Raw genomic sequence first — 21804 nt, 5'->3', positions numbered from 1 at the left:
ATGAATAAACAGCCTTATTCAAAAAGAAATACAATTTAAACATTCCAGCAAACTACATACATGTAAATACAAAAAAAAACAATAACAGCCTATTGTTTTTCTACCTTTGTACTCACAACTTGGAAACTGAAGATTAGAAGCTTACAGATGGAAAGACCCCTCTCATAGCTGAGAGCCAGACAAAGACACAGAACCAAACATTCCCTCCCCTGGGCTTTTAAAAATCCGGTTTCCTGATTGGTCCTCTGGTCAGGTGTTTGGTTCCCTTTGTTAACCCTTTACAGGTTAAAGAAACATTAACCCTTAGCTCTCTATTTATGACAGGTCGGTGGGTGTGTTAGCCGTTTTACAGCAAAGAGAAAATCTTTGCTAGAGAAAACGTCTGCTTTCCCTATTGCCTCACATTTGCTTTCCTTACACACGCATTCAATACAACATGGATCTGTTATGTTTTTTCCATATACTAATAGCATTTGTCTCTTCAGTCAGAAGATTAAAAGAAAACAAAAGTAGAAAGAACAATAATAAACTGTCCTTTAAAAAGCACCCAATGTATGTGTGTCTCATGGTCTGCACAGAACTAACACGAAATAGCTGTCTGTCTTTATGGCCAGCAGAGCTCTTGTCTACACACACAGGTTGCACCAGTTTATCCGTATCTCCCCCTCCCCCATGCACAGTGTGGACACATTTATACTGGTATAAAAGTTCTCATACTGGTCAGACCTCCCCAAAAAGCATGACATTTAAAAAAATTATACAATTTGGATCTTTTTCTTTGCCTTCTGGTTTCTTGAGCCTGTAGGATTCACATGAGTCAAGTTTTCAAGATTTTCTCTGTAACCATAAGGATTAGAAATGTAGTTTTTTAAACATGAACACTCAGATTCTCATGCAGTCTCCTAATCTTAGCAGCTGGGGCTTTAAGTAAAACTCCAAATGTTGTGAGACTTATAATAAAATTGCAAGAATTAGCAACACTGCATGTTGGAAGGGAAGTTAATTAAAGTGGGCTGTACCATTTTAGTTTGGTTAAAAACAATAAAGTCACACCTCTAACTAGAATAGTTATACTGGTATGACACCATTGCAGGCCAGATGTTACAGGTATAATTAATAGAAAATAAAGGCTAGACGTACCACATCTGCTAAGGCAGATGGCAGGAATCTAGCAGTTCTGCTTTCCTTTCAACTAGTTAACTTGTCATATGGAGCATGAATTTCCAAACAGAAGCTGACCTGTGCCACATTAAGAGACCTGTAAGGTGATGGAAATGTACAACATGTCTCCAGGTAATGATTTGCTCATGACATGAAAAATATGGTAAGCACAAAGATTATGAGCAGCTTTCTAGTTCTGCTTTGTGGCTGTTCCACAATCTCTTTTGTACCAGCCATGAACAGTTATGTTAGATCCCAGTTTATACTAGGATAGGCCATCAGCTCTTTTTTTAAAGCAGCATTTATTTATTTGGTTCCAGCAAAATTTTGCAGTTATCTGAAAACTTCCAGCTACAAATTTTCAATTTTTAAAAATGTTTTATTTGTGAGGGGGAACTAGCAATTTAAAAAAAATATTTTAAATATATTTATTTATTTTTGGTTTGCCATTGTGTAAATTCTGATTGGGTACAGGTTGTGACATGCTGTCACTTGGTGATTTCCTGACTCCTTGATTGGCTGGATATGCACATAAATACTTGAGATATTCACTTTAGCTGTGTCTCATACAAGCATCTCTGTGGTTTAGAAAGTTTTCAGGAACCACAAAGGATATTTTCTTGCAATATTCAAAACAGAAACAATTATATTTTCAAAATGTTTCATGAAAAAAGGAAAAATGTTGACCAGTTCAAATCAGCTCCAATTTTCTTTGGTAGAGACTGAACCAATTAATATTTAGATCAGCTATACCAAGGAACTTCAAACTTCGCAGCCTATTGCCTTTTGTATGCCCTATGCCTTGAAACCACAAAAGTGGTGTTATATGTATCAGTGTTAGTTATTAGTTGTATTAGAGTAGTGCCTAGATGTCCCAAATGAGATCAGAGTCCACTGTGCTAGACATTACACCCTGAATAATTTACAATCAAGACAGATAAAGGGTGTCGGAAAATAAGGGTTATCATCACATTTTTTATTGATGTTTAACCAAGCTACAGAGAAATTTAGGCCATGGCTACATTTACAGCTGTACAGTGCTGGGAGTTACAGCTGTCTTCGTACAGCGTGTAGGGAAAGTGCTGCAGTGTGGCCACACTGACAGCTACCAGCGCTGCAGTGTGGCCACATTTGCAGTATTTGCAGCGCTGTTGGGAGTGGTGCATGATGGGCAGCTATCCCAGCGTTCAAGTGGCTGCAACGTGCTTTTCAAAAGAGGGGGGTGGGGTGGAGTGTGACAAGGAGCGTGGGGGAGACAGAGAGAGTGGATTTTTGGAGGTGACACTGTGTCAGCTCCCTGCCTTGCAAGTTCTAAGGACTGGAAGATACACAGCACCAACCTTCAATCATTTTAAAAGTTTCGACCCCTTCCCCCACCCCTCTTTTATTCACTAAATGCAAATAGCCTTCAGACTAGATAAGCAGCTGCTCCAAAACGAACTCCCCCCTCCGCCCCCGCCGTGTTGCTTCTCTCCTCAAGCAAACACTATCAAGCTGTGAACATTCCAAAGAAATTCCCCTGCCTGCCTCTGCTCCAGAAAACGAGCTGTGTTTGTGTTTTAGATAAGCAGCTCCGGAAGCCCGGAGTTCACAACAAAACAGCAGAGTGGCTGAACAGGCATTCTGGGATACCTCCGAATACCTCGGAGGCCAATTACAGCGCTTTTGGTGGCCACACTTGCGGAGCAGTGCTGCATCACTAGCGCTGCAATCCTTATACCCGGGGCAGAGCAGGAGTAGAGCCAGTGCTGCAGCCAGGGAGATGCAGCGCTGTATGTGCCTTGCAAGTGTGGATGGTGAGTAAGTTGCAGCGCTGTAAACCCACCACCAGCGCTGCAACTCTCCAGTGTAGCCAAGGCCTAAGGGCGAAAGCTTACCACCACAGAAGTCAACGGCAAACCTCACACAGGAAGTCTGGGGGGCAGTGCTAAGAATTGGACCCAGATTTCCTAAGTCCCAGTTCAACATCCTAACCACATTGCCATCCTTCCTCTCAGCAGTAGAGCTTTAGTATGAACTTCCACAGGTCCAGACTGCACCAATAACTACCATGTATAAACATGAATGATTTGCAGCATGCTAGCCATGACCATTGGAGACACGGATCTTTTTTTCTGAGAATGATGATAGCCAAACTTTGCTATGCAGGATAAATAGTCCCTGTAGTATAATTTGACCATTGCATGGTTATAACATGGTTCTCAGAAGGAAAAACAAAAAACACCCAAAACACTTTAAGGGGAACCACTCTTGATCCTCAGTGTGGTTAGGGCCTATGAATCATAACCCCAGAGTAAACCTTTACTTTCTGAAATACTTTTACCTGTAACCCAGCCTTCATGTGTACAGCATCTAACGCAATGGGGCTCTGATCCCTGAGTAGGACCCCTAAGTGCAACTTCAATTCAAATAATAATAGAATTATTCTCAAGTAGAAAATGTGATGACTGATCTCACCTGTATGATCCAGAGAGAACATATCTCCAATCAGAGATGATGAATTTTTCCTGGATTTGCCCTGAGAATTTCCTGCCTGACTTAGCACAGTAAACTTCTCCAGTAACACTTCGGACTGAAATATTCTAGAGCAGACAACAACAACAAAAACAAAAAAACAACTAGTAAACACATATTAAAATTCATCATCCCATTGCAAAATTTAGCTGGTAATCTCGCTTTTCTCCCCTAGCCTGTATCGCTTTATTTCCCCCTCCCTCTGCTAGGATTTCTTATTTAATTCCCCAACTGTATATTTCAACACCGTAAAGTGGTGTTGCATAGAGTTTAGCCCAAATCTTTATCAGACTTTGCCATGTGGTGCAATGCCATTGATTTCAATGGGGGAGCAAACTGGGCTATACATTTGGCCTTTGTATGGAAACCTATACAAAATGGAGCTATGCTGTAGAGTATTGTAATTTTTTGGACACATCTGGGCCCCCCAGATCTATGACGGTGACACACCACCTATTGAAATGAATGGCAGGGGTATGTCCATAGCTGTGACCAGAATTAGACCCCTAGAGTCAGTGTAGTGTAAATCAGGATAACTCCACTAACTCCCAGGGAACTATGTCTATTTGCACCAGATGAGGATCTGGTTCTTAGTGTTTTACTTTGTCTCTAGCATAAAACATCTCAGGCTAAACTCCATTCCTCTTATTCATGAGGCCCTGAGCCTTACATATAGGCTTCACTTTACACACTGTGAGCAGTAGTATTATTTATTGCACCATAGGGCTAGCGTCACAAAGAAACACAGGCATGCTGATTCTGCGCATTGCTACACTTCACTTAGGCACCTAGAAAATCACTGGGAATCACAAAGCCTGGGTTAGGTGCCTTGGTTCTCCATACAATGAATGGGGAAAGAAAGGTGCCCTAGAATGGGGTTCCCAAATGTCATCAGGTTAAGTGGTTCCTCATCCCACCTAAGCTAGCCAACGAGAGGGTCCAAGAGGAGGCGTGTGTGGTATGCTCCTCCCTTGTCTCAGAGAAAGGGGCCTAAGGCCTAAGTCTGGGCTGCAGGAAGGTTCGTCCCTCTGTCGGGGATTCTCAGCGGGGATCCTCTCTCTTGCAGTAAAGTGCTTGCATAATTTTGGCAAGAAGCTGAGAATAGAGGGGGAGGTGCTCCCTCACAACTTTTAGCCCAATGGTTAGGGTACTCACCTGGGCTTTGGGAGAGACCCCTCCAGTCCAAGTCTCCCCTCAGCTGACTGCCCTAAACACTGGCCTCTGGGATATTCTGACATAGCCCTCCTCCTATCTTACAGCTGTTGATGCTGTTCCACTGTGGATTAACTAATGAAAGAGTCATTGGGTCAGAGACAGACATCAAGCAAGCAAACCTGAGAATGACTCCATAGCCTGGTGGTCAAAGCACACACTGGAGAGCCAGGATCCAGTCCCTCTGCTCCAATAACTTTTTAAAATTATTTCTTCACAGTGGAACCTTCCTACCCTTCCTCCCAGCTGCTTTGTAGAAGCTCGCCTATGCAGGCCCAGTCTGCTATGTGCAGGGCCGGCGCTTCCACTAGGCGACCCTAGGCGGTTGCCTAGGGCAGCAGGATTTGCAAGGCGGGATTTTGCTGCCCTCGGCAGAAATTCAGCAGCGGGGGATCCTTCCGCTCCGGGTCTTATGCGGAAATTCGGCGGCGGGTCCTTCACTCGCTCCAGGACCTGCTGCCGAAGTGTCCCATAGACATAGAGCAGAAGGATCCCCTGCCGCCGAATGCTCAGAGGAGGAGCGTTGCCGCCTAGGGTGGCAAAAACCCTGGCGCCGCTTCCGACTATATGAGCTCTCAGCGTGCTTGCCGGATCAGGCCCCTGCAGGTGAATTAGGTGGCAGAAAGCCTGTCTTCTGAATACTCATACAACACTTGCAGGCTTAGGCATCCGGACACCTGCCATGGGTCTGCAGTGCATGTGGTGCCTCAGAAGCTTTTACTTTCTTACTTACTTGGAAGCTTTCAGGTGCCTTGGAAGCTTTTACTGCGAGGCTTTAGGTGCTGAGCAAGCAGTGGCGGCTCCAGGCACCAGAGCAGCAAGCACATGCCTGGTGGCAAGCCACAGGGGGCGCCCTGCCGGTCCCTGCGAGGGCGGCAGTCAGGCAGCCTTTGGAGGCTTCTCTGCCGGAGATCAGCCGGTCCTGCGGATTTGGCAACAATTCGCCAGCGGGTACGCTGAAGCTGTGGGACCGGCGGACCTCCCGCAGGCAAGCCGCCGAATCCATGGGACCGGGGATCTCCTGCAGGTGTGTTGCCAAAGGCAGCCCGCCTGCCATGCTTGGAGCAGCAAAAAAGCTAGAGCTGCCCCTGTCAGCAAGTTTACAGTTTGGTGACAGCAGAGCAGGGGCTTTATGAATCCCAGTGAGACCCAGTTCTGGGATTTAGGGGTCTAAAATGGCAGTTAGTCACCTCAGTCCTTTTGTGAATCTAACCCATAATGCCTGAGGGTCCCTAGTCATAGACCAGGATGGCACTGTGCTTGGTGCCAGTTCCACTGATTTCCGCAGCACTACTTGCCAGGTATAAAGTTAAGCACATGCGCTTAAGTCTTTGTAGGATCAGGGCCCTAATAGATCAGTCGTGATCATTGGATGAGTAAAGGGAAGCACACTTTGGCTCATAAGTTTTTAAACCTTGTGTTTCATGAAGGCACATTTTCAATAAACAAACCAGCTCCTTAGTTCTTATGCTTCCCCAGCTTGGAGATTTAACAAAAGTTCAAGCACCATCATGAAAATTTTTAATTAGCCTCAATTTACTTAGAAACTTGGGGGCCGATTATAGAAGAAAGTTTACTTCTTTATTCAGTTTCCTTTCATGTAGTTGAAGACAAATTAGGCTAGCAACCAGACACTTGTTATATCGCAATTCAAATTAATACCCATGACACTGAGTTACAACAGAAGAGTATGAGTCAAAACAAGTTAGAAATTAGGACCAAAAGCTCTAAGGCTTTAAGAGTTTTGTGTAGTCAGCGATACCTTGAAGTGATCCTCTGCAATCTGCACCTTGTCACACAGCTCACTGAAGAGCTTTATGTTGCTTTGATCAAGCAACAGATAGACAAAAACACCTCGTCTGTTAGCCGCCTCTAGCACATCACAGAATATCTCCGTATCAGTGAAAACATCCATCATAATGGCCAGAACCTAGGGAGAAAAGGCACTGGTGTAAGCAGAGCAAAGATACATGATTTTGGATGCCAGTCAAATATAATGCTTATTTTACAAATAAAAGCTTAAATGGTGTGGGAGAGAGGGGGATATTTTATATAGATCCCTTTCCTTGTATATAGACAAGTACTCAGTTCAAAGGGAAACCTTGATATTACTTTACTGCTCATATAAAACCAGTCTAAAGTATCATTTTCTCTTTATAGGTCCTTTTCCTAAGAAATCTTAGAGTGGCCTAGGAATTTGTAGCCTGGAGTTCAGTACTGGGGAAAATAATTAAATGGTAATCAGAAAACAATAAGAAAATAGCTAAAACAGGATTATTTCATACAAGATACACACTGGGTTTAGCAAGTAGGTGAATTTCTCCCACAAATCAAAGGTATACAGTATGAATTCATAGAAAGAAGCTTCTTCCATGCTACCCCTCAAGCCTGGAGCAATCCTCAATTCTACAACTGTCTGCATGTGGGTGGACTCAGGTTAGGACCAAGATTTAGATTTCATTTTAAAAATGAGTTTCATAAAGCCTAATATTAATAGAATTTTTTTCAATTATTTTTTAAAGTAATTTTATTTGGGATTAAATATCCCCCCTCCCCTGCACTGATTACACCCAAACAACTGAGCTAGTGAATGAGAGTCTCAAAGTAAAACTGACTAGAAACAAAAGGAAAAGAATCTTCTGGCTGCTCTAATGTACACAAGTGCGCTAAACTGGCCCTACAACAGCTAGGATTCAAGATGGAGGTATAAAACCACCTTTGCCCCCTTTATTCCTTGAGCTGAACATTCTGTGCTGTGTCTCCTGGAGTCATCAACAAAAAATTAAATTTATCAGACTACAGCATAAAAGCTCTTGCAACTTTCATTGTAAGCCTTTTAAATAATCTCCTCCAAAGTCTCACTCACAACTCCATTCAATTCACACAATGCAGCAACATTCTGGAGGAATAGGTACCTCTTGTTCTAAGGACAACCTGTTTAGATAAGCCAAAGTAGCTGCAGGCTGATAGAAGTGGCATATGTCTCATCCCTTAGAGAGAGTAACTCACAGCACTAGTTGTAGCTTGTTTGTAAACTCAGAAATTACACAGCTGACTATGGGTACTAGTGACCAAGCAAAAACACTTGCAGTTAAAAGTAAAGTTCTACTCTGAAAAGTGTCTGTAAAAATGGCATTGGAGGTTCCATGTTTATTGTCTTGCAAACATCTCCAGATAAAACATGTTCGGTTTACAAATACAATGATGTATTTTCTAGCTGCCAACCCTTCAAACCCAATGTGGAGTCTGAGCTTCAAAACCAATTCTTTCCTTCTACTGCACCATCACCAGTAACAAAGTTTCTACAGATCAGATTAGACCCTCACTGACACTGTTCTATCTATTGTCTTCAAATTATGAGCTCAGTGACACCTGTCCAAACTTATGGGTTGCACAGATGTACTTGGTTAGAACTTAGTAAACAAATCTGTTTGTGGGGCACAAAAAGGAAGAAAATCCAGCTCCCAATTCCTTATCTTCATTGGCTCTGAAAGGCTAAGGGAAGTCAAAAAGAGCAGTGAACATTTATTTTAGTCACTGGAAATAAGAAGATATTGCTCTGAATACACACAGGGAGTGATCTGTTGAGTTAGTGTCATTCTTACAGTCACTTTTCAGAGCAAAACGGCATGTTAAGGTTTTCACAGTGACTATGCAGAGATCTGGTTCAGACAGGTGGCGTGCTGGTGTTCCAAATACAAAATAACTGTGCAACTAGGATACGTTTACTATATTTGGGTATCTTTATTTTAAACATGATGAACAAGAGAGTTCAGGTGTGCCAGTGAATTAACGTACTAGCTTCTAATCACAGGAGGACTAGGTTTGAATTTAGCTCAGCCTGGGACATAACTGAAATTGTTAGGTGATTGCTTGGTCTTACTTTGGTTTCCCTTAATGCCAAACCCAAACGGCACAGTTGTTCCCTTAAGGCCTTCACATAACAAAACCAGCTGTGTTTTTTCACAACACGTTGTGAGAGGTACTGTCTGCAAAGGAGACAGGGCAAGCATAGAACGACTTGTATTACCCCTGCTTAGATGGAGGTGCATTGGCAAGGAACATGCCAGGGTCTGTTCTAACCAAGCACCACATTCAACAGTACTTATAAGGAGGGAGAAAAACAAACCCAAAGGAAAGATGGAGTTTCTCTTTACCTGACTGGTCTTGCTGATGCAGCGGCGTATAATGTCTCTGATGTTGCTGTTCTTCTCTGTCTGGAAATACACAGTGGCACTGGATTTCTCCTTTAGATAGGGCTTCTCTGCTGTGCTCCATGTGTGAAGCAGGGCTGGTTCACTGCATTCAGATATAGGGAAGTATGTTCCTGACTGGAGAGAGCCAGTATCATTCTGCCTTGGTCCAGTCTCCCTCTCTGTGGGAGATTCGTTAGCATAGTAAGGCTCTCTGGCATTTTTCTTGATATACTGAGCTTCCACAGATGACAGAAAATCTACCTCTCCTTCTTCATTTAAGGCTCGGAGATAAGATTCAGTCCCACCGTCCAACAGGGCATCAGTAGCTAGTCTTACACTTTCATGGTGATTGAAATCTGCTTTTGTTGGCCTGACTGACTGATTCTTGATCTCCTCTAGCCGTTTCCTTATCTTGCCCACATGTCTTGATCGGCTCATTATTCTTTGTATCAGCAGTTGACTGATGCATATAGTGAGCGCTGTGCATATAGACTGTGCAGACGAGACCAATACAGCTCACCTTGTATGTAAACAAAGAACAAATGAGCTTCCCACTTGCCCACTCCGCTCTGTTGTAAATTCCCTTTTGTTGAAGGAATTATTTGTTAATAAAAAATAAATAAATGTTACTACCAAAGGCAAATTGGCACCACAAGCTCTCACTGATTTTGTTGGTACAAGTGTATCCAAAAATTGAAGAGGTCGGTTTGCAGATGTCCTGCTTACGCAAGGATTCTGCCTCAGATGGAGCATAGGTTTAAAGCTGATTAATTTGATAGACACACATCTTTCCCTGAGGGCACATGAAGAGTTCAGCCTCACATTACCCAGTTCTGTCTGATTTAATCATACCTCCTTGCAGGACTGTACTCTCTGAAGGGTGTGGATGTGGAAGCATTGAGGCAAAAGGAGGTACATTTCCAAGCATTGTTGCACAACCTCCAAAACAGCTTGAGGCTTCTGAGGGTTCCTGTAGCATTTATTGTGCAGCCAAACCAACTCAGATGTTAACTCGAATGAAGATAGCAGCCGGTCTATAACTTCAAAACAGTTTAAAGGGGCACTGGCCACTGGCTGCACCTAGTGCCACCATGACTGTTTGTTTTAAAAAAAAGAAGCCAAGAAAACAAGTTTTAAAATGGACTAAACGTGACAATTGTGCCCCATGCATAATATCTGACCATTACTTTAGGGATTTCAGTAATTTATTTCTTTAACACTACTCACCACTGAGTGAAAATAAAACAAGCTTATTACTGGGAGGGAATGTTGACAGATGGCTCATGCAGGGATCAAAGTCTCAGTGTTGAAGATTCTCATAATTTGATCACATCTTGTAATCTCTTTTCTTAAACCCCCAGCTCCTGGAGCCAAGTGATTGCACAAGAATCACAGCTTTAATTTAAAAAATAAGAACACCTGGTTGTGGAGAAAATCTTAAAAGCATCGTGCAAAGTGCACCTGAAAGGCTGAGAAACCAAAAGGAAAATATAAAGAGCCCCACGTATATTGCTTTTTAAGAATCTCATGATTTTGGGCCCCGATTCCTGATTTTTGAATGTGTAGGATTGCGAATATTGGAGTCACAATGCCTGTGTTTGCCTCTGGTGCTGCCACTCACCTGCTGTGAAATCTCTTAGGTAAGTGCCCTTGAAATTGGTAGGAATTAGCCATCTAAATACCTTTGTGAATATCACTCTTTAGTTCACTGTGTCTCAGGTGGCTCATCAGCTCACCCAGGAGATAATTGACAAGACATCACTTCAGTGGTGCTGGAACACTTTTAATAGTGGGGGTGTTGAAAACCAGCCTCCTTACCCTGTCTCTCTGCCTCCCTCCCCAAAGCTGGGGCCAGGACCAGGGTCATGTCTCTGGAAGTGGGGGATCCGGCTAGGGGTAAGGAGCCCATAGCTGGAAGTGGGGAATTCTCTACTGTGGGTGCACTGAGCATGCGCACCCGAACTGAGCAGGCACAGTAATATCCACTGTTGAGCTGCCCTCATTCTGCCCTTACTTGCAGTCAGACTTTGTTGCCTGCTCTTTGGAGACGTTAAAAAGGGGCAAAGGGGGAAAATTGTAGCAGAGAAGGGTTCAGGGCCTGAGCAGGGGGCAGAAATTTACTGGCTGGGGGGAATTAAGCTACTGTAGGTAGCAGCAAAAGAGGAGCTGGAGGGGAAAAATTAGGGGTGGGGGCTGAGATTAGGCCCAGGGGAGAGATGCTGCCAGACCCTGTCCAGGGACAAAACCTGTCCAGGGAGAGGGAGAGGGGGTAAATTACCCCTAGGATTACACCTGTTGTGCTTGCAAATATGGGAGAGGGCAGAGACTTTTCTATTTCTCCTCACAGGATGCTGCATGTCAGCCCTGGAGCAGAGGGCTGGTTCCTGAGGCTGGGTTCTTAAAGGCACAGGCCTCCCAATTCCTAGACTGTCAATGCTTAGACACCGCAGCGCCTCACTGTCTTATATAAGTGCTGAGGTGCTACTTTACTGCTACAGCCAGGAGACTTAATGCTGTGAAATATTGTAGAGACACTCCCTCCCTCAAACTCTGTGTCACACATTTTGAGTATTTAGGAGTCTATCAGTTTACATGTCTATATGAAGTCACTGCAGCTCCTTTCTCTGATACAACAAGCTGAGGTGCTAAACTCCCTCCCAGACCCGACACATCTGCACCCCAATCCCCTGCCCCAGGTCAAAGTCCACACCCCTCACCCAAATTCCCTCCCATAGCCTGTACCCCAAACCCCTCTATAACAGGGCACACACCATGCCCCTTCAGTTCAGCCCTTCTCCCCCTCTTCTCAGAGACACTTGAGCCTGGTGTAACACCCATGTTCTTTATTTATGTCAGGGACTCTAACCCAGACGGCAAAGTTTGTTGTCTGACCGCGAGAGAGACAGGCAACACCAGCAAGGTCCGATCAAAAGCTCTTTATTGACAAGTGCATGCATCAATAGAGAGCAGCTCGTCTCCCGAGAGAACCAGCCCCCTTTACATCTTAGTATAAGCCTATATAAACAATCCTGTCGCGTCATAAATTATTCACTTGAGCAACCCACGCCCACACTTCATTTACAACTAAAACTAGACCCTTTAGTCATGCATGCTAAAGTTAGAAATGTAGGGGATATTAAACAAACAAGAAACAAAGACCATGGGAAACATAGGAGGCATCGGAAGGCAAGTTGTTATCAGTTCTTCGAGGAGCCAGGCACTCAGCACGCGGCACAGAACAGCTGCAGCGGCAGCAAGGAGCCAGCAAACAGAGTTGCTAAAGGGAGTTTATCAGTGGATCTTCCATGGGAAGGTTCCAGAGAACTAAAGCAGAGAAACCAAACAAGCCAGAAAGGAGGGCGGGGGTCTGCCAGCAGCCAGCTTGTTGGTGGCCTGTTGTGCGTGTTAGGCTTGGACGCAGGCACAGAGTGGAAGGGCAATGACTGAGCACAGAGGCAAGCAGGCTAAGACGCCTGAGGAATGACGAATGCGGTGCTGTGGCAGTAATGTAATGGTCCGGGGGGCACTGAAAAGGAGTTGTTGATCTGCATTAAGTGCGCTGATAGCTGCTGAAGAAAAAGATACAGAGGACTGGGAGATGCAGGTGAAAACCTGGCGAGTTTAGAAGGGGGTTTGAGCAGATGAGGGAAGACAGACAATGAATGAGGCACAGGGGATAGCTCAGACCAAGCGACAGGGAAGCAGGCAAGAATTTCTGAGGACTGCTGGGCATGGAAATGGACGGTGGAAGCATGTGAAGGAGACCAGGCCAGATGAAAGACGGCAGCGACGGGGCCACGACGGAGAAATAGAATCAGGAACAGGTTTGCTGGGAGTTTGGAAAATGAAATGGAGACGCAGTGCCGCTGAAGAGAGAGGGCAGGAAAGAGGCGAGCGGCTAGTTCTGGCAGACGGAGGGGAGGATCAATGGAGCGACACCCAAAGTATGGAGCCTAGGAGTTGCAAGGGCGAATAGCTGAGAGGACTTGCCGGCCAAAGTGTGCGGGATAGACCGAGAATCAACTGTCGCAGGAAAAGCAAGTCTTACGATGAGTTGAGACCCTTTACTGAAGAAGCAATACGACAGGCCTGTAACTAGAACTGATGGAGACACAGAAGGGGTGCTGTTCGGGGCTAAAGGTGACACGATTTGGACTGAAGGTGAAAGGATTCCTAGCGGAGCGGAAAGAATCGTGAATGTCTTCATGTGGGAACGAATGATACGAGTAGTCACATACGTGGAACTGTATCAGGGGAATATGTCAAGCTGGGGAAGAAACGCTCGAAGGAATCAGAGGCTCAGGTGAATGCTTCAGTGGGATTCTGCCGGTATTTAGAAGCGGGGCGACGAAGGAGCGAAAGGTGTTTGACGATTAAACAGATACGGCTCAGCAGTGTGCTATAAGAGGGCTTTTGGGATGTACGGTCCATTGGAAGCGCGTTTACGGACAGCAACTGTTTCCGCTCGGATGGACTTTCATCTAAGTAAGGAGGGAATAGAACTCTGTGAGCGCTCGCGATCATTAAGAAGTTTTAAACTAGGAAGTGGGGGATGGTCTGGGACAGAACATGTTCATAGATCTCAAGCCGAATTATTAAGCTGGAAGGGAAGTAAACGAAGTGAGAGGGGATCCACTTGTGAGCGATAATTGACCCAAGGAGGAAAAGGGAGGTTGAAACTAGACTAAACGGGTGATGCTGGGTGGTACTTGTATAATGATGCCTGGTGTTGTGAGATTAGGTCTGTGCACGACGGGAGGAGAGGTCACTCGACACCAACGAAAATTAAAATGTCTGTCACAATCGCGAGGAGCCTGAGGTAAGCAAGATGGAGGAAATGGAGCTACTGGTGCAGAATTGAACGGATATTATAGGGATATACAGAAACTGATGGAAAGTATCTATGACCCTGGAGTTACAGTATTTGAAGGCTATGTCTGTTTAGAAAAGACAGGAAGAAGGCCCAAAGGTGGTGGAGTAGCCTTGTACATAAGGATGAGGTGAACTGTAATGAAATACAGAAGTGATGAATGGATAAGACGGAGTCTGTCTGGGTAAAAATCACACATGGGTAAAAAAGCTACTAGAGCTTCCGCTGAGGATAGTGCTTGGGTGTGTACAGACGCGATCTTGATTTGGAATATTGGATAGAGATCTTTAATGTCTTTAATGAAATGTACAAAAGGGGAAATGTGTGACTTATGGAGACTTCAACTTCCGATATAGACTGGATGACGCGTGCTTGAAGAATAATGGGGCAGAATTATTCTGGATGTGATAGCGGATGGATTTTTTCGTCAGATCGTTGAATACCTCACAGAGGGATCATATTTTAGAATTTAGTTTTGTGAGCAGCTGAGGAACCTCCGAGAAGAAATTGGTGGTAGGCGGACAACTTTGTTCGAGTGATATGATGCTAATTCAATTCAAAATTAGATGGAAGCGATCCAAACGTAGATCTGGGATTAGGGTTTTCGAATTCTCGAGGGCTATTTTAAAAGTTTAAGGAAAATTATTAGGGGTGGATTTGGACGGAGGAACTTGTGGATTTAAATGCAGAGGAGGCCTGGAATTACTTTAATGAGCTGGGAAACGTGAACCTGCATCCCAAGAAGGGGAAAAAACCATGGGCAGGATGTAGGCCAAGCCTGGATGAACGCAGACAACTCAGAGAGGGGATTAGGAAAAAGCAAAAGCTTACAGGGGAGTCGGAAAAGCGGGATTAGCAAGGGAAGCTACTTAGTGAGGGTCAGAACATGTAGGGATAGAGTGAGGAGGCTAAAAGCTGCGTAAAGAAACCTGGGCAAAAAAAAAAACCCCCCTTGCCCCCCAAAAGGGGAAAACAAAAAAAAAATCAAACCCATACGGAAAGTTCCTACATGGCACATAAATAAGAAGAAAAAAGAAAGAAGAAGTTGGGGCCGCTATACCACGAGGATGAACGGAGGTTAAGATAGACCTAGGCTGAAGCCAATATCGAAATAAGTATTTTGCTCGGTCTTTAATAAGACTAGTGAGCGAGTTTAGGGATGATCGGAGGGATGATAAACCGGGGAATGTGGATATGGAGTGGATATACGCTTGAGGTAAGGCCAAACTTAAAGTAATGGGACAAAATGGAGGGCCGGACAATCTCCATCCGAGAGATAGGAACTGCATCGTGAAAATTGATGAGCCCGTTAGCGAGAATTTAAGCAATTGAGTAAACTCGGGGGTGTACCTACGACTTGAGATGCTAACGTAGTTCCATTTTAAGAAAGGAATAAAGATGATCCGGGTAAAATCTACGGCCTTTAGTTGACGTCTGTAGTGTGTAAGGTTTGGAAAAATTTAAGGAGAAATAGTTAAGGACATGAGGTCAATGGTAATATTGGAGAATTGAACAAGTGAATTTATAAAGGTAATCGGCAAAACCCTGATCCTTCTTCTGAGAGACGGTACTTAGAGGAAATTGTATCTAAATTTACCGATTATCGGGTGCTGGGTTGCTCATGTATTATTGGCCGTTGAGGACATAGAAGTAGGGATAAGAACTGTTAAAGAAGGGGAGACTCAGCGGGTCGTCTGAAGGTGGAACTGTCAGGCTGGAAGGAGTTACTAGTGGGTCCCTCAAGGATGGTTTTTGGGGGACAATTATTTGAACTTTTTATACTGAACTTGGCACATAAAGCGGGAATGTCTAATAAAGTTTGACGGAGAGACACGAGTGGTGTCTTGCATAAACGGAAGAAGGCGGCATACTAATTTCAGGAAGAATCTGGACCACTTGTAAACTGAAGTAATAGTAATAGGATGATAATAATAGTGAAAGTGCAAGTCATGCATTAGGGATTAATAAAAGAATTTAGACTATAGTTGGCGGGACCCCGGCCCAAAAATCAGTTTTGAAGCGACGGAGGAGGAGAGACTTGGGGTATTGGTTGAGAGCAGGATGACTATGAGCCGCAATGTGATAATGGCTGTTAAACAACGAAATGCGTTTAGAATGCATCAGGCGAGGTATTTCCAGCAAGGAGAAGGAGGTGTTAAGTGCCGTCTATAACGGTGCTGGTGAGACCCCACCTGGAAATTGTGTGCAGTTTGGTGTCCATGTAGAAGGATATTTCAAACATGGAACAAGTAGAGACGGTACTAGGATGATCGAGGAATGAATTGCCTATGAAAGGAGACTCAAAGAGCTTTGGTGTTGTTTAGGCCTAGCAAAGAAGCTCCGGGCGGATATGCTTGCTCTATAATAAAATAGTATCAGGGGATCACTTAGGGGAGGGAAGAGGGAATTATTTAAGTTTGTACAAAGTTAGGCACAAGGAGAAGGGTACAACTGGATTATTGGAAGTTAGACTGTGAAATTAGATGAAGTTTCCTAACCATTAGGGGGTGAAGTTCTGGAACAGCTTCGAGAAAGTAGTGGGGCAAAGACTTATCTGCTTTAAGACTTAAGCTGATAATATATGGAGGGATGTTATGACTGGATAGTTATTTGGGCAATTGATATTGATTATCGGCGAGTAAGTTTCTCAATGGTCTGTGAGGGGATGTTGGATGGATGCAATGAGTTAACTGCAGAGAATTCTTTCTTGGGTGCTAAGCGGTGAGTCCGCCCATGCTCAGGGTTTAGACTGATCGCATATGTGGGGTGGAAGATTTCTCAGGGCGGATGGCAGGGGCCTGGAGGTTTTTCGCCTTCCTCTGCAGGTGGGGCACGGGTCGCCTTGGCTGGGATTTCTGCAGCTTTGAGGTTTCAGATCATAATTGAGGATTCATAATAACTCCATGGGTAGGGGTTGTTATATGTTAGGTAGGTTTGTGGCTGCTTGTGCAGGAGGTCAGACTAGATATATATTGTCCCCCCCCCCTTTCCTGGGAAAAACCTATGAGTTATGAGTTCTAATGAATCCTAACAGCGAGCAATCTGGTATGCACGAATGCGTTCTCTCTTACATACTTTTTCCCAGCATTCGTGAGACATTACTGGCTTTCTCAGTTCTTTTCATCAGGGATTCCACAAATTTGTTAGCCTGACTTGCTGTGGTCAGAGTTGGATACCGGTTTGTCTGCTATATTTTTTATTACAGGCCTAACATTTATGAATTTAATCCCACACACTGTTTCCAACTATAGTAAAGGCTTTTTAAACAAATTGCCTGCACAAGGCTGTCCATCAACGACTAAGGAGATTCCTTGAGCCATGACCTTTCCCTGCTGATTTTCACTCCTTGTTCTCATTTCTCTCAAGCTATCGCTCTGTGAAGGCGGCTGGCAGGTGTGGTCAGTTATAGGCCAAGATCAGGCTCTCTACAAGCCCTGTCAATCCTGATCGGACCTGGAGTGGCAGGAGCTGATTAAGGCCTCTCTAGGCAGCACTTACACACCCATTTCACAGCAATCCTTAGATTGTTCTGGATGCTCACAAAAAAAAATATACAAACTTGCTGTCCGTGTTATTTACGTTACAGGAATTGATGCAGTGAGTATTTTACCTACATTCCTCAACTGCTGCATCACACATTTTGCGTACTTAAGAGTCTCTTATCATTATAAATCAAGATTTGTCTTATCTGTTGCTGTGATTACCTGAATGGTGTCTTTTCTTGTAATCATTTTAATTATAGTTTGTTCTTTAAAAATGTTAGTTCTTGTTATTGTATTTACCATTGTGCACTGCATGTCATTGGTGCTGAAACATTTTTTATTTAAATAATAATGCTCATGCAAAAAAATTTTTAAGTAGTTATTGGTTTTACATTCATACTGTTTTTCTATTAAGCACTTTGCTATGATTTTTACTTTGGATTTTGTATGTTTTTAAAATTCTAAAACCCTTTTTTTTTCTTTTTTATAGCATACAAGTTTATTTTTATTGATAATGGACTTCCCAGTTGACTGATTTCTCTGTCTGTTTTCAACGAATTCTTTGCAATTGACTCCACGAAATGAGGGATTGCAGTTTGGTGATATTATTTGCCTGTTCATCCAGCACCTTATGTCCATGTTCACACTCATCTGCTCGGTGTAGAAAGTTTGATTCACACAAATATTCAGTGAAGTGTATTATATTGTGCAACTTCCTTAACACCTTACCCCAAGGGCAACATCTTCAGCAACTAACTGAATGGTTTGGGGCTGATGAGCAGTGGCTGAGAACTTTTGATGCGCAAGTCCACATTCTGCATCTGTGTGCAAAAACTCACCAAAATAAAAGGCTGCAATGACAACAGAGAAGCAAATAAGATTACACTATGGGACTGGCAACAACAGATTCTTATTGTCAATGCAGAGGCCTCTACTAACCAGAGGAACAATTTATTTTTATGTAAGAGTTCATGCACATAATTGTTCAAGAGGGTAATTTCAGTGTTCAATGCCCTGTCACGCGTTTGCAGTCAAAGAACACAAAGATAGTGTTACTCAGGGTTTCCGACTGTCTCTTTACAACTTTCCTTAAGATTTTCCACATAGCATTTTGAAGTAAGCTAATTTTCATCCAAAGTTTAGGGTTGGAAGAGAATCATCAGGAGGTTATCTAGTTCCAACCCCTGCTCAAGAGGAGAAGCCAACAACTAATCATCCTAGCAGCGGCTTTGTCAAGCCCAGGCTTAAAAAACCTCTAAAGGTGGAATCTTACAACTCTTCTCTAGGTAAAACGCATTCCAGTGTTCATCCCTCTCCTATGTGAAGTATTATTTTTCTAATATCCACAAACCCAAGACCGTCCCCGCCCATTTGCAATTGGACATCTGCGCCTTCTTGTTCTGTCTACCTGGCCAGCGTGAATTCTATTGTGAGAAAAGCCTAGTCTATCTTTTGGAAAAAAACAAAAATAACAAAAAGAATAAAAAAAAAAAAAAAATAGATATAGAAAAAATAAAAAAAAAAAACAATGAAAAAAAAAGCAAACAGATAAAAAAAAAGGCACATAAATAAAGAATAGCGAAATCAAACAAAAAAACAAGAGGAAGTAACAATTAAAAAACAAATAAAAGAAAGCCCACCCTCCCCTCTTCAGGTAGCTGAAGGCTGCTATCAATCCCCTCCTCATCTTTTTTCTTCTCTTTCTCAACTAAATAAGCAGTTCTCTCAGTTCTCTCCTCAAAGTCAGTACCCCACATCATTTTCTTTCTAATGCTTTCATTGCCCTCCTCTGAACTAACCTCTCTCTCAATTTGTTCCAATCCTTTCTGTATGAGGGTCCCAAAATGATGCAATATCCAGATGTGGCTAGCCATAGGCACACCAACCTGTGGTGTCCGGGTTGGGCTTGCACCCACCGGAGCTTCTCACCTCAGCTGACTCCGCGCTTCTTTCCCTGAGCGTGTATGCTCAAGTACAATAGGAGGAATAATCACTTTTCCTCAATTGGCTGGCAATGCTTACTAATGCAGTCAATTGCCGTAGCCCTTTTGGCAACAAGCACAAGTTGACTCATATCCAGCTTGTCTCCCTGCAATCCCCCATGGTCCTTCATGCAGATGCCCAGGGAGATTCGGGCAAGACCACAGTCCGTCCCGCAGTTAGCCAGTCAGTTTCCCCAGCTGTAGCAGTGCTTGGGGTTCTCTGTTCTAATTCAGTCTGCACTTGTCTTTGTTCAACAGCCATTCAGATTCTTTTTGGCCCTCCCAGTTTGTCGTATGTCATCTGGACCTATCCTTACTCCAGTGTAATTCCTCTCCTCCTACCGCTTAAGTGTCAATCTGCAATTGCTGAGCGGTGCATCCTTCATTATCCAGAATAATTAAATTTTGTCGCAGATGTTATACGTAAAAATCAGGGACAGTCAGAGAATAAAAAAAAATTCATCGGAAGGAACCGTGACCGTCTCAGGATTTTTTACTTAAATATCGTGACACAATTGGAGCCTGCCAGCCTGTGGAGCTGGCTTCTTGGGGGGCCCTACCATCGTTGGGGGCTTGAAGGGCCAGGTCCCTCATCATAGTCTGCAAAAGTCACCCTTGCCACTCTGACTCCCCCACATCACAGTGATCAAGGAGCTCTCCAGTCGACCATGAAAGGCCATCCCACGCCGCTGCTTGAATCAACTGATTCAGCAGAAAGACTTACAAAGCAATGAAAAGGCAGTGGAGACGCACATCTAAGCTATCCAGAAAAGGGTCCTAGATTAAGGACTCTCTAGTCTATTTGCATCAAAGATGGGAAGGGAGGGTCTGGCCAGTTGTCAAAAACAATGTGCGCTTGTTAGATAAAAAATCAATAGGGCGATGGAACTAAGTTCACTGTAGCTATCTGTGACCTGATAGGGGTTGAATATTGTAAAATAACAGGGGAAAAAAACAACAAAAACAAATCATTACCTTATTAATGAATCAGCGAAAAGATCTGTCAGTAATATAACAAATCTATCAACTATAGATCTTGTTATACTGTTACTTGTTCCAGTATTTGGGAGAACAATACATATTTTTCTTTGATAAGACTGTTGTTGGTCACCGCAGGGTTTGCTAAAACATATTTTTGGGGTGTTTCAATATCTATTAAAAAAAACCCGTACAGACTTGTTCCTAGTATATGTAAAAGATGGGCGCTACATTCCTGATTGCTATTACACATAACAATAATGGCAAATAGGCAAAGGGAACATCCTTAAGAAAAGTCTGTATGTAAGTTTTTATGTGCCACTTATTTTCTTTCAGTTTAACCTGTAAATTGCAAAAAGATGGGAAAAGAATGAGCTTTCACCGCCCCGTACGACCACAAACTAAATGGGTGGCTGAAAAAATGCTAATAATCCATCAAAGGTAGTGAATTGGTGGTGAATATTACAGTATAGCCAGCAAGTGAGTGTATCTGTACTCCCTTACAAAGTTCTCACATTATGTGTTTATAATAAAATATTTCACTGTATCTTATGCCATTTGAATTAATTATAATTTGTTTAAGTCAAGACTATGTGTGCGTTTTCCCCCCCCGCAAACGAATCATCTAGACTATCCGTCAACTTAGCTTGACATAGGGACGGGACATGGCTTAGACATTCACAACATTGAATCTATCATCCTTGAGTATACCCACGAGATCGCTCTATCAACTGTTGTACGGGCTTATCTTGAATTATCCCTTCAAAGTTTTTTTTTTTCTCTTAGAGTTGGTTAAGAAATTCTGCCCATTTTCATGCTCTCTGTATATGTGTACATATATCTCCTCAATATGCTGCTTCCATTTATGCATCCGAGAAGTGGAGCTGTTGCCAAGAAGCTTATGCTCAAATAATTTTGTTTCCTAGTGCCACAAGTCTTGCTCTTTGCGGATACAGACTAACACAGTCTGCTACTCGAGAACCTTTCAATCATCTATTGTTACAGGCAGAGAAGATCGGTTGAATGACACTGGGAGTATATTTAGGATTAATTCCTTGACCCCCTTTAGTTTTTCTTTGCAAACTAAAGTCACGCACAAACCAAAAAATTTCACCTTTTGACTAGTTGCCGATGGAGCCGTTTTCCAGAAGACGTCTCAGAGAGTTATAGCAGTAAGTGTGTTTAGCTACCGTCCGCTTTCCATGTACATTGGAAATCTGTGTGTCTTATTTACATAACATTCATTCTTCATTTATTTACAAAGCTCCCAATTGAAATAATTTAAGGGAAAGATTTCTGGCAGAGTACAGCATAAATAATCTAACTGGTTGCTGACATTTTGCACTGGCTCTTTTATAAATTTCTTCTAAACAGGACCTAAAGGAAACAACAGAAGAGACCTGCTAAAA

General features: G+C 43.3%; 1 protein-coding gene across 1 annotated transcript in view; it reads right to left on the bottom strand.

Moving 5' to 3' along the window:
* FAM83A (family with sequence similarity 83 member A) overlaps nucleotides 1-9521 on the bottom strand; it is a 13431-nt gene extending 3910 nt beyond the window's left edge. Inside the window, exons 1-3 of the mRNA XM_032803512.1 lie at nucleotides 9045-9521; nucleotides 6650-6817; nucleotides 3619-3743 (exon numbers count right to left, since the gene is read on the bottom strand). Of these exons, the coding sequence (XP_032659403.1) occupies nucleotides 3619-3743; nucleotides 6650-6817; nucleotides 9045-9521 (770 nt within the window). The remainder of the gene's footprint in view (nucleotides 1-3618; nucleotides 3744-6649; nucleotides 6818-9044) is intronic.
* Between the last annotated feature and the right edge of the window lie 12283 nt (nucleotides 9522-21804).

The sequence above is a fragment of the Chelonoidis abingdonii genome, chromosome 2 (assembly GCF_003597395.2).
Source record: "Chelonoidis abingdonii isolate Lonesome George chromosome 2, CheloAbing_2.0, whole genome shotgun sequence".
Classification (NCBI taxonomy): Eukaryota; Metazoa; Chordata; order Testudines; family Testudinidae; genus Chelonoidis; species Chelonoidis abingdonii.
Note: the sequence above shows the minus strand (reverse complement) of the source record. Positions and strands in the feature narration are given on the sequence as shown.